General features: G+C 38.3%; 1 protein-coding gene across 7 annotated transcripts in view; it reads right to left on the bottom strand.

Annotated features, from left to right (window-relative positions):
• Window positions 1-5091: 5091 nt before the first annotated feature.
• Window positions 5092-17228, bottom strand: part of Stxbp5 (syntaxin binding protein 5) — a 126865-nt gene continuing 114728 nt past the window's right edge. For all 7 annotated transcript variants that reach the window (XM_040728423.1, XM_040728422.1, XM_040728424.1 and 4 more), the window contains 3 exons: window positions 16126-16237; window positions 10976-11196; window positions 5092-10362 (listed from right to left, as the gene is read on the bottom strand). In XM_040728423.1, coding sequence (XP_040584357.1) covers window positions 10321-10362; window positions 10976-11196; window positions 16126-16237 — 375 coding nt within the window. In that variant the 3' untranslated portion in view covers window positions 5092-10320. The remainder of the gene's footprint in view (window positions 10363-10975; window positions 11197-16125; window positions 16238-17228) is intronic.

Here is a 17228-nt window from a genome sequence, read left to right as displayed (position 1 = left end):
GATACATATTGCACCAACACTAAGAGACCAGATACTAGCCCAGACTACTATACCCAGAAAAACTTTCAATCACTATAGATGGAGAAAACAAGATATTCCATGACAAAACCAGATCTAAGCAATACATATCCACTAATCCAGTCCTACAGAAAGTTCTGGAAGGAAAACTCCAACCCAAGGAATTTAACTACACCTAGAAAAACATAGGCAATAGAAAACCCCACTTTACAAAAAGCCAAAAGAAAAGAGGGGTGGAAACCCACACAGAAGTTCACCACCACCAAAAACAAATCCAAAACACACTAGAATAAACAATCAATGGTCATTAATAGCCCTCAATATCAGTGATCTTAACTTATCTATAAAAAAACACAGGCTAAAATAATGGATAGGAAGACAGAACCCATCCTTCTGATACATACAAGAAACACACCTCAACTTCAAAGACAGATGGTACCTCAGAGTTAAGGGTTGATTAAAGATTTTCCAATAAAATGGACCCAAGAAACAAATGGTAGTAGCAATTCCAATATATAACAAATTAGACTTTAAACTAAAATCAATCAAAAGAGATGATGGAGGTCATTTCATATTCATCACAGGAGAAATCCATCATAGTGAAGTCTCAATTCTGAACATTTATTCTGCAAATACAAAGGCATCCACATTCATAAAAGAAACATTACTAAAATTCAAATCATACATTTATTTATAGTGGGAGACTTCAACACCGCACTCTCACCACTAGACAGGACCACCAGACAGAAACTTAACGAAACAAAGGAACTAATAGAAGTTATGACCCAATTGGGTTTAACAGACATCTATAGAACAGTACCACAAGGATCCTTCTCTAAAATCGACCATATTAATGGAAACATAGCAAACCTCAACAGGTACAAAATAATTGGAATAATCCCCTGTATATTACCGGATCACCATGCTTTAAAGTTAGAATTCAACAACAACACAAATTGCAGAAAACTTACAAAGTCATGGAAATTAAAAAATGTGCAATTGCACCATTGCTGAGTCAAGAAAGAAATAAAAAAAGAAATCAAAGACTTCCTAGAATTCAATGAGAATGAAGACACTACTCCAAACTTATGGGACACTTTGAAAGCAGTGCTAAGAGGAAAGTTCATAGCACTAAGTGCCCACATGAAGAAACTGGAGAATAGTCACACTAGAAAATTAACAGCACTACTGAAAGCTCTGGAAAAAAAGAAGCAAACTCACCCCAGGGGAGTAGACGCCATGAAATGATCAAATTGAGGGCTGAACTCAATAAAGTAGAAACTAGGAAAACAATACAAAGAATGAATGTAACAAAGAGTTGGTTCTTAGAGAAAATCAACAAGATAGATAAACCTTTATCAGAACTGGCCAAAATGGCAGAGAGTAAACAAGTGAATTAACAAAATCAGAAATGAAAAGGGGGACATAATAATGGACACTGAGGAAATCCAGAGAATCATCAGGTCATACTTTGAAAACCTGCACTCCACAAAATTCAAAAATCTAAAGGAAATAGACATTTTTCTAGATAGATATTGCCTACCAAAATTAAATCAAGATCAGATAAGCAATTTAAATAGACCTATAACCCCAAATGAAATAGAAGCAGTCATCAAAAGTCTCCCACCAAAATAAATAAATAAATAAATAAAAGCCCATGGCCAGATGGTTTCAGTGCAGAATACTACCAGAAATTCAAAAACAGAGCTAATACCAATACTCCTCAAACTGTTCAACACAATAGAAGCAGAAGGATCATTGCCAAACTCTTTTTTTTTTTTTTGGTTTTACGAGACAGGGTTTCTCTGTATTGTTTTGGAGGCTGTCAGACCAGCCTGGCCTCAAACTCACAGAGATCTGCCTGCCTCTGCCTCCTGAGTGCTGAGATTAAAGGCGTGCGCTACCACTGTCTGGCTACCAAACTTTTTATGAGGCTTTAATAACATTGGTACCCAAGCCACACAAAGATACAACTAAGAAAGATAACTACAGACCAATATCCTTCATGAACATTGATGAAAAAAGAAAACTCAATAAAATACTGGCAAATCGAATCCAAGAACACATCAGAAAAATCATCTGCAATGATCAAGTAGGCTTCATTCCAGGGATGCAGCGATGGTTGATCATACAAAAATCCATCACTGTAATCCACCATGTACACAAACTGAAAAAAAAATCACATGATCATCTCGCTAGATGCTGGAAAAGCATTTGACAAAATCCAACACCCCTTCATGATAACGGTCCTGGAGAGATCAGGGATAACAGGAACATACCTGAACATAATAAAAGCAATATGTATCAAACCAACAGCCAGAATCAAACTAAATAGAGAGAAACTCAACATGATTCCTCTAAAATCAGGAACAAGACAAGACTGTTCACTCTCTCAATATCTCTTTGTATTGTACTTGAAGTTGTAGCTAGATCAAGAAGACAACAAAAGGAGATCAAATTGGAAAAGAAGAAGTCAAACTTTCATTATTTGCAGATGATATGATAGCTTACATAAGTGATCTAAAAAATTCTGCCAGGGAACTCCTACAGCTGATAAACACCTTCAACAAGTGGCAGGATACAAGATTAACTCAAAAAATCAGTAGCCCTACTATTTACAGATGACAAAAGGTCTGAGAAAGAAATCAGAGAAACATCACCCTTTACAACTGCCACAAACAACATAAAATAACTTCGGATAGCACTAACTAAACAAATGAAAGACCTGTATAACAAGAACTTTGAAAAGATAGAAATTAAAGAAGATACCAGAAAATGGATAATTAGGATCAACACAGTAAAAATGGCAATCTTGCCAAAAAGCAATCTACAGATTCAATGCAATCCCCATCAAAATTTAACACAATTCTTCACAGAGATTGAAAGAACAATTCTCAACTTTATATGAAAAAACAAAAGACCCAGGATAGTCAAATAACCCTGTACAATAAAGGAACTTCTGGAGGCATCACCACCCTGACTTGAAGTTCTATTATAGAGCTATAGTCCTGAAAACAGCTTGGTACTGGCACAAAAATAGACAGAGAGACTAATGGAATCCTGATATGGACCCACACACCTACGAACACCTGATCTTTGACAAAGAAGTTAAAACTATACAATAGAAAAAAGAAAGCATTTTCAACAAATGGTGCTGGCATAACTGGATGCAGGCATGTATAAGATTGCAGATAGATCCTTACCTATCGCTATGTACAGAACTTAAGTCCAAATGGGTGAAAGACCTCAACATAAATCCAGCCACACTGAACCTAAGAGAAAGCATGTGGTACCCTCAAATGAATTGGTACAGGAGATCACTTCCTGAACACAACACCAGTAGCACAGGTTTAAAGAGAAATCTGGTACTAGGGAAATGTTCAGATATCTACAAGAATGACCCCAACTAAAAATCTAAGCAATAGTCAAGAGGCTACCTTAAAAGCCCTTCTCAGATAATGAGATTGATGACTACCTTATATGCCATCCTAGAGCCTTCATCCAGTAGCTGATGGAAGCAAAAGCAGCTAAACACTGGGCTGAACTCCTTGAATCTAGTTGCAGAGAGGGAGAAGTGATGAACAAAGGCGACCAGGCTGGAGAAACCCACAGAAACAGCTGACCTGAACAAAGGGGAGTTCATGAAACCCAGACCAATAGCTGGGAAACCAGCAAAGGACTGTTCCAGACCCCCTGAATGTGGATGTCAGGTTGGAGCTAATCTATGGGGCCTCTGGTAGTGGATCAGTATATATCCCTAGTATGTGAATGGATTTTCGGAGCCCATTCCACATAGAGGGGATATTCTCTCAGCCTAGACACATGAGAGAGGGTCTAGGCCCTGCTCTAAATGATATGACAGACTTTTAAGATTCCCCCATGGAAGGCCTCACCCTCCCTGGGGAGTAGACAGGGGATGGGATAGGGGACTGGTGGGGGGCAGGAGAGGAGAGGAGGGTCAGGGAACTGGGATTGACATGTAAAACAAGCTTGATTCTAATTTAAATGAAAAAAAAGGAAAAAAAATAGTGGTTAGCACAAACAGAGAAAATAAGGCTTGAAAATAACTAGGAGAGGCTGTTTGGTTGTAAAAGATGCCTTCACCTAAACAGCATGCGTGTTAGTAGCTTTTAGTAGAGCACCTATGATAGCTAATTTTGGTACAGAAACTGCAAACAGAAAATGCAAACAGCATTATCTTTAAATTAAAGTGGAAAAAATAGAATCTTCCTATACACTTTCAGGAACAGTCAAAATAATGAGTATATATTTCTTCCAAAGCACTGAATGACACTGAGATACTTGCATAGGGCACATTCAGTTATGCTAAGAAGGCATGGCCAGAGATAGAAGGAAATCTTGTTTTCAAACTTTTACTCCAGTATGAACGAACTAAAACATTTGATCATCAATCAGAGCAATATGAAATGGTATGCATCGCTGTGTAATAATATAAAATGATGTGTTGCATAAATTTTCAGATAAAAAGATTATCATAAAAGCAGACATCTGCAAACCCTGTGACTCTCCCTACTAGACGGAAGGATTTCTTCGCAGGGCGTGACTGCCCCCATGTGGAACAGGTGTGCATCACAGTAAGAGGCAGAAAAATTTCACCAGACACAAGAATTTCCTCAGCATTCTCAGAGACTTTATTCTAGACCCATTAATCGGATGCCCCCCCTCCCACTTTGGTACAAACTGATACCGACAAATCAATTAGAAAATGCTAATTATGGAAACATTCATTATCCTCACTACTCGAAAGATGTTCCACAGACCATAAAGTGTTCTGTAGTCAGAGTTTGTCAGCGACATCAGCTCAGCCCCCTCCTGGGATACACTGGTTCTGGCGAGCATCAGGAACTAGCTCTTGCCTCCATTCCACCCCAACCACCTACCTTGTGGCTAGCCAGGTGCCTTTCGCCAAGAGCCCCGCCTCCTTCAATGTCTGTGGTCTCAAGTACCTATAAGCACATCTTTGGAAATGGGACAGCCTACTTTCTTCAACTAATGTGCTAATTCCACAATTCGAAAGAATATTAAAACAGATTTCCAGAAAAAGGGGGTGCGTTTTTTTGTTTCAGGAGAGATTTGAGTATTTTATTTTGCCCAATCAGAGCCCTTCAGCAGACATTCATATACACATGTATGCACACTTTCCAGAAACATTAATTTGTAATACATTCTTAGAATACCAGCTTAATGGTATTTGTTTACAAAAAAATTCATTACTTAATATTGAACCTTTTTGCTGTGATGACAGGTTTTCCTTTTCTGTTAAGTTACAGGAATGCAAAATAACTACAAAGTTGCAAGACATTTTTAGTGTTTGCAATAGAGCTATCTAAAAAATGAGATAATACACAGATAATTAAAAAAAAAGACAACTGCGGTTGGAAAGCAATTCCAGAATTATCTTAGAGTTACTGGGCTGAGTGAACACAGAGAATGCATCAGCTGAACAGCACACATGGGGTTTACAAAACACAGGGAGCAGTCTGGACCAAACATGCTCACCCTCAGTGTGGACAATGCCAGGAAACAAATCTGTCTTTTTTTAAAATAATTTTTTGAAAACACATTTACAATGAACCAATGGTGTAACTAGAAAGCACCCCCACCCCCAATTCTAGCTACCATGTTGAGCAGAGGTCACACCTAACATATATCACATTACTATTTACAAAAAAGAAAACCAAACAGTAATAGTAAAGTCACTATTTCTCATCTTTGCATTTCTTCCCATTGATGTGTTAAGTTTGTTTGCAACTCATTACATTGTCTTTAACTGAAGCAAAGTTTAGATAAAATACAAATGGTAATATTAAAAAAAACCTTAAAACATCAAAATCCAAAATCACATAAAAGAATTCCATAGCAATTAACCTACAACAAATCAATTGACACTATTCATTTACGTCTTACAGACAAGACTAATTTGACTTTAAACTATGTGTCTTGCTGAAAAGTATTGACAGAAGTGCACCCATAATCCCTCTGAGGGACAGACACAGGACACTCCAAAGCGGCTCTGTGGCTGGTACCTAGTTCATGAATGAACTGGGCCAGTGGCCTCAGGCCCATAATTGAAGGGAAGTTACTGAAACCATTTACTTCCTCAGGAAAGCTCAGCTCCAATCCCCACCCCCTTCATAGCCTTCACAGCATCTGAGGCAGACAGCCATGATGCCCACAGCACTCTGTAAGACGACCTGAGAAAGGAGCTAGCCACTGACAAACCCCAGTAGCCGCATTCATTCCCGAATCACAAGTACACGTTTGCATCCATCTCAACCCAGAACAAACACCAACAGAAAAAGACGAAACAGAAAACCAGAAGGGACACTGACTACACAGGAGTATCCTTTCCAAAGTAAATAGAGATTTAATAGCCTAGGAATACTGATTAAGTATCAGACTGATGAGGAACAAATTTTATAAACCACAAAATAAAAAAAAAGTTCATTGACAAAAATACATAACTCTGTTCCTATTTTTTGGAAATTTATTTTTAAAAAAGATAGAAGAAAATATCTGGAAATCATTTTCAATATATATATATATATATTAATAATAGCTAAGATAGGCATCTAACAGCAAGCTGAAGATATAGAGAAAGTTATAGAAATAATTGTTGTGGACATTTCCTGTCAAAATAAAATCAAGATTGAAAATATTCAGTAGAGGGTTTTTTAAAAAAAAAAGCTATATAATTGTATCTTGGCATGTGCGAAGACTTTTCAGTGATGCATGACTTTTTAAAACATAATTATATCTCGATATGAGATATCAGTATTTCTTATTATAAGTGTAAAACATAACTTTTTGTATGGATAATATACATACTTTTTAAGTACTTTGACTTAACAAGTTCACCATTTTAAAATTAAAGAATACATTTATAAAAATTCATCTAAAACTAAAAGTATATTCTCTAGCAGTATATAAATATAACGTGTCACTGCATGATTGATTGTGAACAACCCAGAAATTGTTGCAACAAAGATCAAGAACACCGACATGTACAGCAAACGATTTCTCTTGTTTTTAATCTTTAAAAGCTACAGAAAACCCTATTACAGGTTTTAGAACTGATTGGTTCCAGGTGCAGCTAGCAGCATAGTCACGATTTTGGTATGTTTCACGCACACACACCACTTGATTTAAACCAAAAATGCAGACTAAATGACAACAAAAGTCATTACCTAAAAAAGTGCAGAAAAATTCAAGTTTAAAGTTCAGTGCTCTTTATTTTGCAGAAACAAATAAACAAAAATCCCCCAAGTTAAAATAAATCTTTGTCACACGCACACACAAAAATCACCTTTGGAGATAGCTTTACTAACGTCACATGCCAAATGCCTTGAGCAAAGCACAGAGGATTCGAATACAGGACTCAGGGTGAACTTGGAACAAATCCCCATTCCTCAGTAGTCTCCTAGTATTCCCTTCATCCTAAATGTATGTACACTTTCAGGCTTGTTTCATACACTCGTATGTTTACTGACCAAAGGGATATTCTTATGAACCTACAGTATCCTCACACAGAAGGACAGATGTATACAGCAGAATTTTTTCCATGACAACCTCACATCAAGAAGAATAGGTTTTTGAAATGCATAATCAATTTTTGGAAACACAGTAGGACTCCAATGCAAGCGCATGTTGAGGTGATGCCATTTTTTTAAACAGATAAAAAGATTTTGAGAAAATGAAATACTTTGAATAACAGTATTCTAAGCAAATATGGACTGATTTTAGTTTACAAAATGAAATGGGTTGGGTATGTGATGCACACAGAGCAATCTCTTCCTGCTAATAATGTTAACTGCAGACTACATGAATTTTGCAATCAAAGACAAACACACACACACACATATACACACACACACACACACTCTCTCTCTTTTCATTTTCTGATATTTTTTATTTTGACCTTTTGTTGTTGCTGTTAGATTTCCTGAAACTTTGGCTGGCTGGTGACTACTCTTTTTGCATCAAAAAAGACAGGAGTAGGTTGGGTGTGGCAGCCATCCCCTGGGTCTTCGGTACTGCACTCTTTTATTTACAGCATCAAGCATAACTTGCGAAGATCATTTTCTCCATCCAAAAATACTTTGTACTTTCTATTCCCAGTCTTTCAGTTTGTTGTGTACAATACGTAGATTAATAAAAAAAAGAAACAAATAATTTAAAATAATGCATTAGGATGTTCTTATAAAACCCATCTCTGGTAAACACAGCTACTTCTCTATTAGTAAATAGTTACAACTTTAATTCATCTTATTTACATCACTTAAAATGACTATAGAAAGGAATTTGACACACAAATAATCCAGCAAATTAATAGCTCCACACAGAGTCAAGCAGTGTGTCAGGTTACTTTAGTATGTCAACCTTTTAAAATTCTCAACTACTGATATTCATAAAACTATACCTTTTAAAAAGGACACAAGTCTTCCTATGAGGTATCACAGGACATGGGTTTAGTGGACAATGTATAATGCAAATTAGGCAATTTGCAAACTACCGAATGTTCAGAGCACAGACACAAAACAGAAATGCTACTCACTTTCTATGGATTGAGAAACTTTTAAAAAGGTTTGTAGTTATAAAACATTTTTTTCTTGATCAATTCTCCACCACATATATTTAATCCTTACTCAATGCTATTTAAAATAAACTTTGATGTAAACTTTTATATCCAGGAGTGCGCATTATAAAATGTAAACAAAAGATGTATTAATGAAAGGGAAACATGTGAGTGACAGTCTGTGAAACTGAAAAAGTCTTACAGGGAACTTCACGCATCACACGGAAGAGAAAACAAGCAGGCTTCCTGTTAATGTGTGCCCTGCGTATTTAGGGATAAATGACTCAGTAGAGACTTTGATAGAAGACAGGATATCAATTTCATACTCACACTCCATTTCTTCCTTTGTGGCTCTAACAGTTACAGCCTCTGACTGTAGCAGAGACTGCTTCCTTTCTGGGCTGTAATGCTACTGCAGGAACCAATCATCCAGTGTCTGCCATTGAATGCACATCTCTCTTTATCACGGAAAACATTCAGTTAGGGAAGTGAACATACTCTCCTTTCCTCTTTGCCTTTAGTATTTCGGAAGGGTATGTACAGATTTGTAATATATTTCTACAGGACATGTTTTGCAGGTCATTAGACTAGACTCTTGGACGATTCCTGACAAAAGATGCTTACAGTCTCCCATGCAACAGCATGTGCACTAAGATTTAACTGGCTCGTATTCATCTGAGGGTACTAGAATTGTTAGCAAGTAAAGGACATTTTAAAGGGGAGCTGAGCATTTTACTGAAATGATGAAACATGGTTGTTTTAGCAATTTTAATTAAATAATACAAGGGTACATTTGGTTAAACATTTTATAAAAATTCAAGCAAAATTAAAAACTTAGCCAATTTCAACTTTTCTACAAATTGAACCAGTAACTCTTTAGGTCAAATCTACCTTTAGCTGAACTAATGTGAACAAGGACAAAAGACATTGAAGAATTCTCCTCACCACAATGGAGGGTTTCTTACTTTCCACACCGCATGGCCACTACATGGAGACTCTCAGAAGATGAGCAACTCAGTCATGCGCTACACTTTTCCATGAAAAGTGATGTATCACCTTGTTTTGCTTCTGAAAAAATAGTAACTGAACACAAATATATAGTAAGAAGGATCGAAGAGGATGCCATACACAGCGGTGTATGCTCTGCTTACTTAAAGCCCACCATTCAGCAGACTAGAGGAAAAGGGACAGTTTGTTGCTTTTTCACTAATGATACCGGTGACCAGTCTGTCTGGGAGAGGGCGAGTCCAGACAGCTGTTCATAACTCAGTCCCGACACAAATATGACCATTTTGGACATATGACTTCTGATTTATTGCCTCTCCCCACATCGGATCAAACACTGATGGCAGATACAACGGCACAAAATCTTTTGGCATATGAAAGTTTAATACAGGAATGATCCAAGGAATAGCCCACTGGGACTTCTCAACATCCCTTTGTGGTTTTCATCCGTCAATGTGACCCCGCTAAGTTCTCCGGTTGTCAACGCACAGCCAGCGCAACTGTGTGCTCCAGTTTGCACGTGTGTGAGTTCTCAGGTGAAGCCGTGTGACTGAGGTAAAACAGTGCCTGATTGTACTGGGAAAGAACAGTTTGCAGCAGTGTGCCGCCCTTCCGTGTTCTCTTCCCAGACACGTCAACGACATCAACACGGAAATTTCCTTCTCCTTCTGGCTGAAGCTAGTCTTATTGGATTCTGGTTGTCAGAACTGGTACCACTTTTTATCTTTGTATTTCAGCATCATCTAAAAGGGGAGAAAAAAATCAAGAAAAATATGCTTTCAAAATTCCAGTTAAAGCAGCCCACAAATTAAGTTTTCATAAAGTCCTGTATCAGTCAACAAAATACAGTTGTGTGAGCATCATTTAGAGATCCCTACACTTTACGGCATCTGCTTCTGAGATCAATGAATCCACTACGAAAGCTGTGCCACTATCTCTCCATAAGCATTAGTCTACAATACACACAAACTCAACAAGCTAACTGATTTTAGTTATTTAGATCTACCTGGAAGAATCCAGGAGACAACTGATTTTCATCTTAGGTCAAGGAGATTGCAGGCTCTGGTGAGTTAAGGAAGTTGGCATTTTTATCAAGGTCACTGACAAACGGCTGCAAACCTTCTGTATTGCTTACATAGGTCCTTAAGGTGGGCATGTTCCTTCAAAATGTAGGCATTTTAGGAGAGGTCAGAAACTACTGTCACATTCTTTAAATGGTTCCCTCTTGTGGTAAAAATCGGAACTTGCAATTTTACAAAATACATGCTTGTAGAAATAACAAAACATACAACATGCAGTCATTTTCATATTGGCTTTGTCTAGTTCTTTGGGTGACTGTCTGCATGTCAGACGTACCTCATGAGCATGTTTAGAAAATGAATCTGCACTGGATAACATGGCTGCAGTTCTCTCTTCCAAGTCACCAAGCTTCTGTCCTCTTTCATCCAGGGCCAACCTGGCTCGGGCCAGTTCACCCACAACTCCAGATGCAGCCCCCTTTACGCCTTCAATCCCACCAGGACCCGGGATGTGCTGTGCAAGGCTCCTTGAGGCCCTTCCTGAGGATGACTCTCCAACTGGAAGGTTTTAATAATGGAGAAAAAATAAGAAAAATTCCCACCACATGGCAGCATTAAGTTACAAAATTTGGATCATGTGGCAGCACAGTTAGAATATTAATATTTAACTTTATGACATACCTTTTTCATGTTGCTTTAAATTATTTATAGATGCTTTTCCAAATATGCAAAACCACAATGGACCACTATAATCATCCTTCTCTTGCCAAGTTTATAAAGGGGAAATCAGGGCTAGCTAGACATTGTAGAAAGAAGTAGGTACACTTGATGGGAGATGTCCTTCTATATATGTTTCTCTTATTGGTTAACGAATAAGACACTGAATGGCCAGGCAGGAAATATAGGCAGGGCTAGAAGATGGGGGAGAAATCTGGGAAGTGTAAGCAGATGGAGTCGCAATGTAGGCTGCCAAAGGAGTAACAAACAGGTCCAGACCCTTTTCCGGTAAGATAAGACCACACGGAAATACTTAGATTAATAGGAATGGGTTAATAATTAAGACAGAGCTAGTCAATAAGAAGCCCAAGCAATGGGCCAACAGTTTTATAACTAATGTAGCATCTGTGTGTTCATTTGGGGATGAAGGGCAGTGGGAACAGCAGAGACAAAGAACCTCTCTTTATATACACTGATCCAAATTTTGTAACTAAAATTGCTTTTTTAGTCATTAACATTATAGTTTATGAATTTTAACTTTTAACTTTAAGCATAAAGAGTTAAGTTTTAATTTTTTACATTTGATTTTCTGTTCTTATTCCACACTTACTTATAAAAATACTATTTCCATTTTGGAAGCCCAGATTTGTAGGCATTCTTTCTTTGTTTCCATTAATGGTTTTTCAGATACATAAAATCACACCTTTTCTTTAAATGACTTGCTTCTTCACTCCCATACCAAGATCCTGGCTCTCTAACACCTAGGTCATAGAAAGTCTTAGGCTCCTCAGATTAGACCCCAGTCATACACGCTTGAACTTCTCTGCTCACATTTCTTTTCCTGTGCCCTAAGTAAGGACCCCTCACATATTGCCCAACCCCAGAACACATCTTCATAATTCACAAAGAAGCCCATGGTCAATCACCATCCCTCTCTACTCTTCTTGTCTTACTCATGGCCACTACTGCATTCTTTCTCTAAATATCTGTCCATTGTGAATACTCCATATAAACATATCCACATAGCCTGTGACTGCTCATGGCTAATGGATCTACAAAAGTAGTAGACTTTCATGGCCAAAATCTTTAATTGAAGATAAGGTCTCATTTATCTGTGTAGTAACACACATCAGTGCCATTTCTTCTTATGGCTGAATAGTGTACCATTTTTTGGACACACCATATTTTGCTTACATTGTCATTAACCAATGGGTAGTTTCCACATTTTTGGCTTACTATAAGTAATGCTCACCTGAACATTTGTGGAAGTGTTTGTATAAACATATTTTCAGTTCCCTTGGCATATATGGCCAGGAATGGGATGGCTAAGACACTTGGTAACTCCATGTTGAACTATCTGAATCTAGGAGGCAGCTTTCTCAAGGGCATGCAGCATTTTTATCTCCATCAACAACATGAGCTGCAACTTCTCTATTGCCTTCCAATGTGCATGTGAGCTGACTGCAGCCATCCTAGTGAACATGGCACTTCACTACGGCTTCTTACACACATTGTTTCCTGAATGACAAATGATGTCAGACATCTTTTGATAATTACTGATCAAGAATATTTCAAAAGAAATACAAACCTTCCACTCATCCAAAATTGGGCTACTTATTCTTCCATTACTGAATCCTGAGTTCTTTGTATGTTGCAGATAGTAGACTTTACAAGGTTTATAAAATAGACTTTATCATATCAATATATGTATGCAGTTTGTCCAATTATGGGAATTGTCATCTTCTCTTCTTGCTATTAATTTTTTGAAACACACAGCTTTCACATATATTAACTACAATTCCCCTCATTTATTCTCTGGTTGTTTTTTAACTTAGGTGAAATGTCTGGGAACCACTGACTAACTGAGGTGACAATGATTTACTTCACTTCCTTCCAAGAGTTTTGTACTTTAACCCTTTAAAAGTCCTTGATTCTTTTGACTTAATTTTCATGTTGCTGTTTTTAATCCACATGAATATCAAGTTGTATCAATATCACTTGTTGACAAGTTCATTATTTCATCACTGATTTTCTTGGCATCCTTGCAGAAAATCAACTGACTATAAATGCTACAGGTATGTTTTTGGACTCTAACCTGTATCCTTTTGCTTACGTTCATGCCAATACCCCACGTCTTGTAGACTATAGCTTGTAGTAATGCTTGCCATGGAAATGTGTGTCCTCTGGCCCTCTGCTTTCAGACTTTCTGCTTACAGAAGGGTTACCTCACTTACTTCATTTCATAGAAATCTTACAAGCCATTTATTATTTGCACAAAAACCTGGTTTGGACTCTAATAGGGATTATTTAGGTCGGTTTGAGGAGCAGTGCTGATATCTCAGGGGGATAAATAAAGTCTCTAGATCCAGGAACAGGAGATGCTATTCTTTTTACCTATTAATTTTAAAAATAATATTCTCAAGTTTTAGTGAGAATGCCTTTCAGTTCTTTGCTGAAGCTGTTTCTAAGTGGTTCATTTATAATGCAGAACTCTATCAGACCATCAAAGAAGACCTAAGACCATATAATGTACTCCCCTACACAGTCCATATAATATAAACTTCTCTCAGGAAGCCTATGCTACCAGGACACCAAGACCATACTGAGATCTAATGATTTTTTTTTCTTTCTTTGATGTTGAGATAAAAGGATTGTTTCCCAAATTTTCCTTTGGGATTATCCACTGCCATCATATAGAAAAACAGGTAACTTTTAGAGACTGACCATAGATCCTTTGACCTTGCCAACTTGCTTATCAGCTTTATTTATTTTTGGTTGGTTGCCTTAGGATCTTCTATAATGAAAATCATGTTATCTGCAAATACAGTCGGTTTGAGGTTTTCCACTTTCCCCTTCCTTTCTTGTGTAGTTATCCTGGTTTGTGCCCCGAGGACAATTGAAACCATGCGGTGAAAGCCATCTGCACTCTCACCTAAATTGACTGTCAGTCACATCATGGGAAGGACCTAGATTAGAATGTCATTAAGTAAGTGCGTACGTATGTGCAGGCATGCACACAAACATGCTGATGTTCAGCGGTTTCTTTGAATTGAAGCATGGTAGGAGAGGGAGGCACATGAGACTCAGGAGGTAAACAAAACTTTGAGTATCTAAGGGAAGCAGGAACTTAAGCCTGGTCTCTAGCTTTACAGGAATGAATATCTGCTGCAGGAGGGGTGTGGTCAGCCAAACTGCTGAGAGAGACTCAGGACTGTCCAGCTGTCTACAAGCTGTGCAAAGAGCTTTAGGGCTGTGGATCTTTGAGACATCACCTGTGTTGGGCTGTTCTGTACTGCAGCTGCTTTGGAGGCATCCTTACTCCCGTAAGAAACCCCTCATTGGTAGGCCTGTTTACTAGTAACTCCCAGTAGAAAGTCACTGATTCACAAAGCTGGACATTAGCATAATAATTACTTTGGACTGTGGCAGGTTGCCTTTCTGGGATGACCACATATGTGTATGTCCATCTTCCCAGGAAAAGTCCCTCATATCCATTCATCCATTCATCCACGTATCCATTTATCCATTCACCTTGTGTGTGGTAGGCAAGTCCCTTTCTCCTGAAATTAACACTCAACTACATTTTTCTAAAAATGAATAACTGCTGAGAGATAGAAAAAAATGCCACATCTTCAATGTTATGGCTACACTTCAATCTCTGGAAGGCAGGAATATAGCAGCCTATATTAGAAAGGGGGCTTCACAAGTGGTTAAGCTAGGACTTCCACCTGGGTGGTTATCTTGTATCATCTCAGTGATTGCAGTCAGATCACAGGACTCTTTAAGAGCAGGCAGGGAGAAAAGCAGATTCAGAAAAACAGGGATATGACATTGCCTTTCTTGTCTGACATAAAAGATCAGGAGCCATGGATTAGTGATGTTCTCCAGAAATCAAACAAGGCCAGGAAAAGCATTCTTACCCAGAGCCCCCAGTGAAGCACGCAGTGCTGGTGGCACCAAGATAAACTCTGCTTATTTCTAAGGGACAAGACTGAAGCCTACAAGCCTAGTAAGCTGAGTTGTTTTAGGTCAATATATTTGTGGAGTAACAGCAGTGACAGGAAACTAACACACATAACAATTGATAAAGGCTTCATTTTCAGTGTTTGTATGTTGATTTATCCAGCAAGTCCGCTAAACCTGTTGCTTGAAAAGCTTTAGCTACAGATTATTTTGCCCTTGATGAGGATAGCAGGACCTTGGTCACTCCGCACTCTCTACTTCCCAGCTGCTGTGATGTAACAAACTTTCTGCCAGCAGACTTTCTCCCTCCCCCAGCTGGGAGTTGGAGCTATAAACCACGCAGAACCCTGCTGGGCTAAGCTTAGAGTGGGAAAGGACTTGTCCAGCATGTGAGAGCCCAAGGTTTAACTCCCCGTACCTGGAAAAACACCCCAACAAATATAGCCAACTTTTTTTCCCTTTATGTTGATCTCTCTGGTATTTTATAAAACTGACAGAATTGCAACACAGTCATCAATTAATGGCAATCACAAAATAAAACAATAAAAGGTCACATTTAATATTAAAAAAGAACATATTTTCTAAATTACCAATTTAAAATGCTAAACACCTTTTTTGTTCTTAGCCATTTGAAGTTATGTTAATTTTTGCTCTCTGAGAAAAATAGTTTCCTGGTTGAGAACAGAATGACAAAGTTAAATATATTATTGTGAAAGGCATGAAAAAGTAAGCATAATTTGTACATGTAACAAAATATTTGCATAGATGGAATGTTTTTTGTCTTAAAGGAAAATAAAGCCGACTTACATAATTCCTCTCTGTCGAGAGACTGTGCACCGCCTCCGAATAGGCCTTTAAAGAACCCCCTGTTGGGCGCTTCTGGTGTTTCTACAGGAGTGAAGAGTTCACCCAGCATCTCCTTTAAAATCAAAACCAGTGGCACTGTTAAAGCTCCAGGAAAGCAGAAATTGAATTAACAAGGTCACCACTGTGAATGCCGTGACGTGGTAACAATTCCCTTGAGATTCACCAAGTGATAAGAAAATTCCAAGTGGTCAGAGCAGACACAAACTGACTTACTCTAACAGTATGTTTCTATGAACAGAGTTACTAAGACCAATGTGCTGTTTCCCCTCCCACCTATCATTTGTTAGCATTAGCATCAAGACAGCACACCTGCCTAGAGGGTGAACAGACTAGCTTGCGTCTGAGACTGTCTTGGTATGTATCCCAGGCTGGCCTAGAACAGAGGATCTTTTTCTGAGTTCTGGGGCTGCACTGCCATGCCCAATCAGTATTTGATTTTCAAGATAACATTTAAATCTAATTCAAGATGAACTGATAATTTTCCAGATAACCAGGTTATCTTCTAATGAAAGAATATTCTCTATCAGCAAGCCAAGGCATTTGTTTAACAACGGCCATGACCAGCGCCAAAATTGTCATCTTGAGGGGAATCAGACAAATGGTCATTTAGACAGGTCAATTTCCCTTTTCATAAACACGTAATTTCCACAAGCATCCTTCTGACACATGGGTTTCAGAAACCCACAGGAAGAGGTTAGAGGGGCTTTTACAACTGCTAGCCTTCCCTGAACTTACTGTCAGCATTCTTCCAACAGAAGAAAAGGTAACAGCAAGTATGGAGAGAGGAACAGCTACCGACAGGGAGTAGCTAGGAGCACAGCTCAACAATGACAAACCTATGTGTAAGGAGAGATCTAAGCACCTGCGCCGCTGACCACGCCTGTTTGGGGCATGGCTATAGGTGTGTATGGGTGTGTGAAATAAAGGGCTGAGGATAGAGATATTCATTCTCTTTCGGGGTTCAGGTCGGGTCTTGAAAGGCTGTAGAGACACCTGGGTTTTCAGTTTCTCGTATAAGTAATTTCTCACAATAAGTAACCAAC

This window comes from Mesocricetus auratus, unplaced genomic scaffold (assembly GCF_017639785.1).
Source record: "Mesocricetus auratus isolate SY011 unplaced genomic scaffold, BCM_Maur_2.0 Super-Scaffold_100018, whole genome shotgun sequence".
Lineage (NCBI taxonomy): Eukaryota > Metazoa > Chordata > Mammalia > Rodentia > Cricetidae > Mesocricetus > Mesocricetus auratus.
Note: the sequence above shows the minus strand (reverse complement) of the source record. Positions and strands in the feature narration are given on the sequence as shown.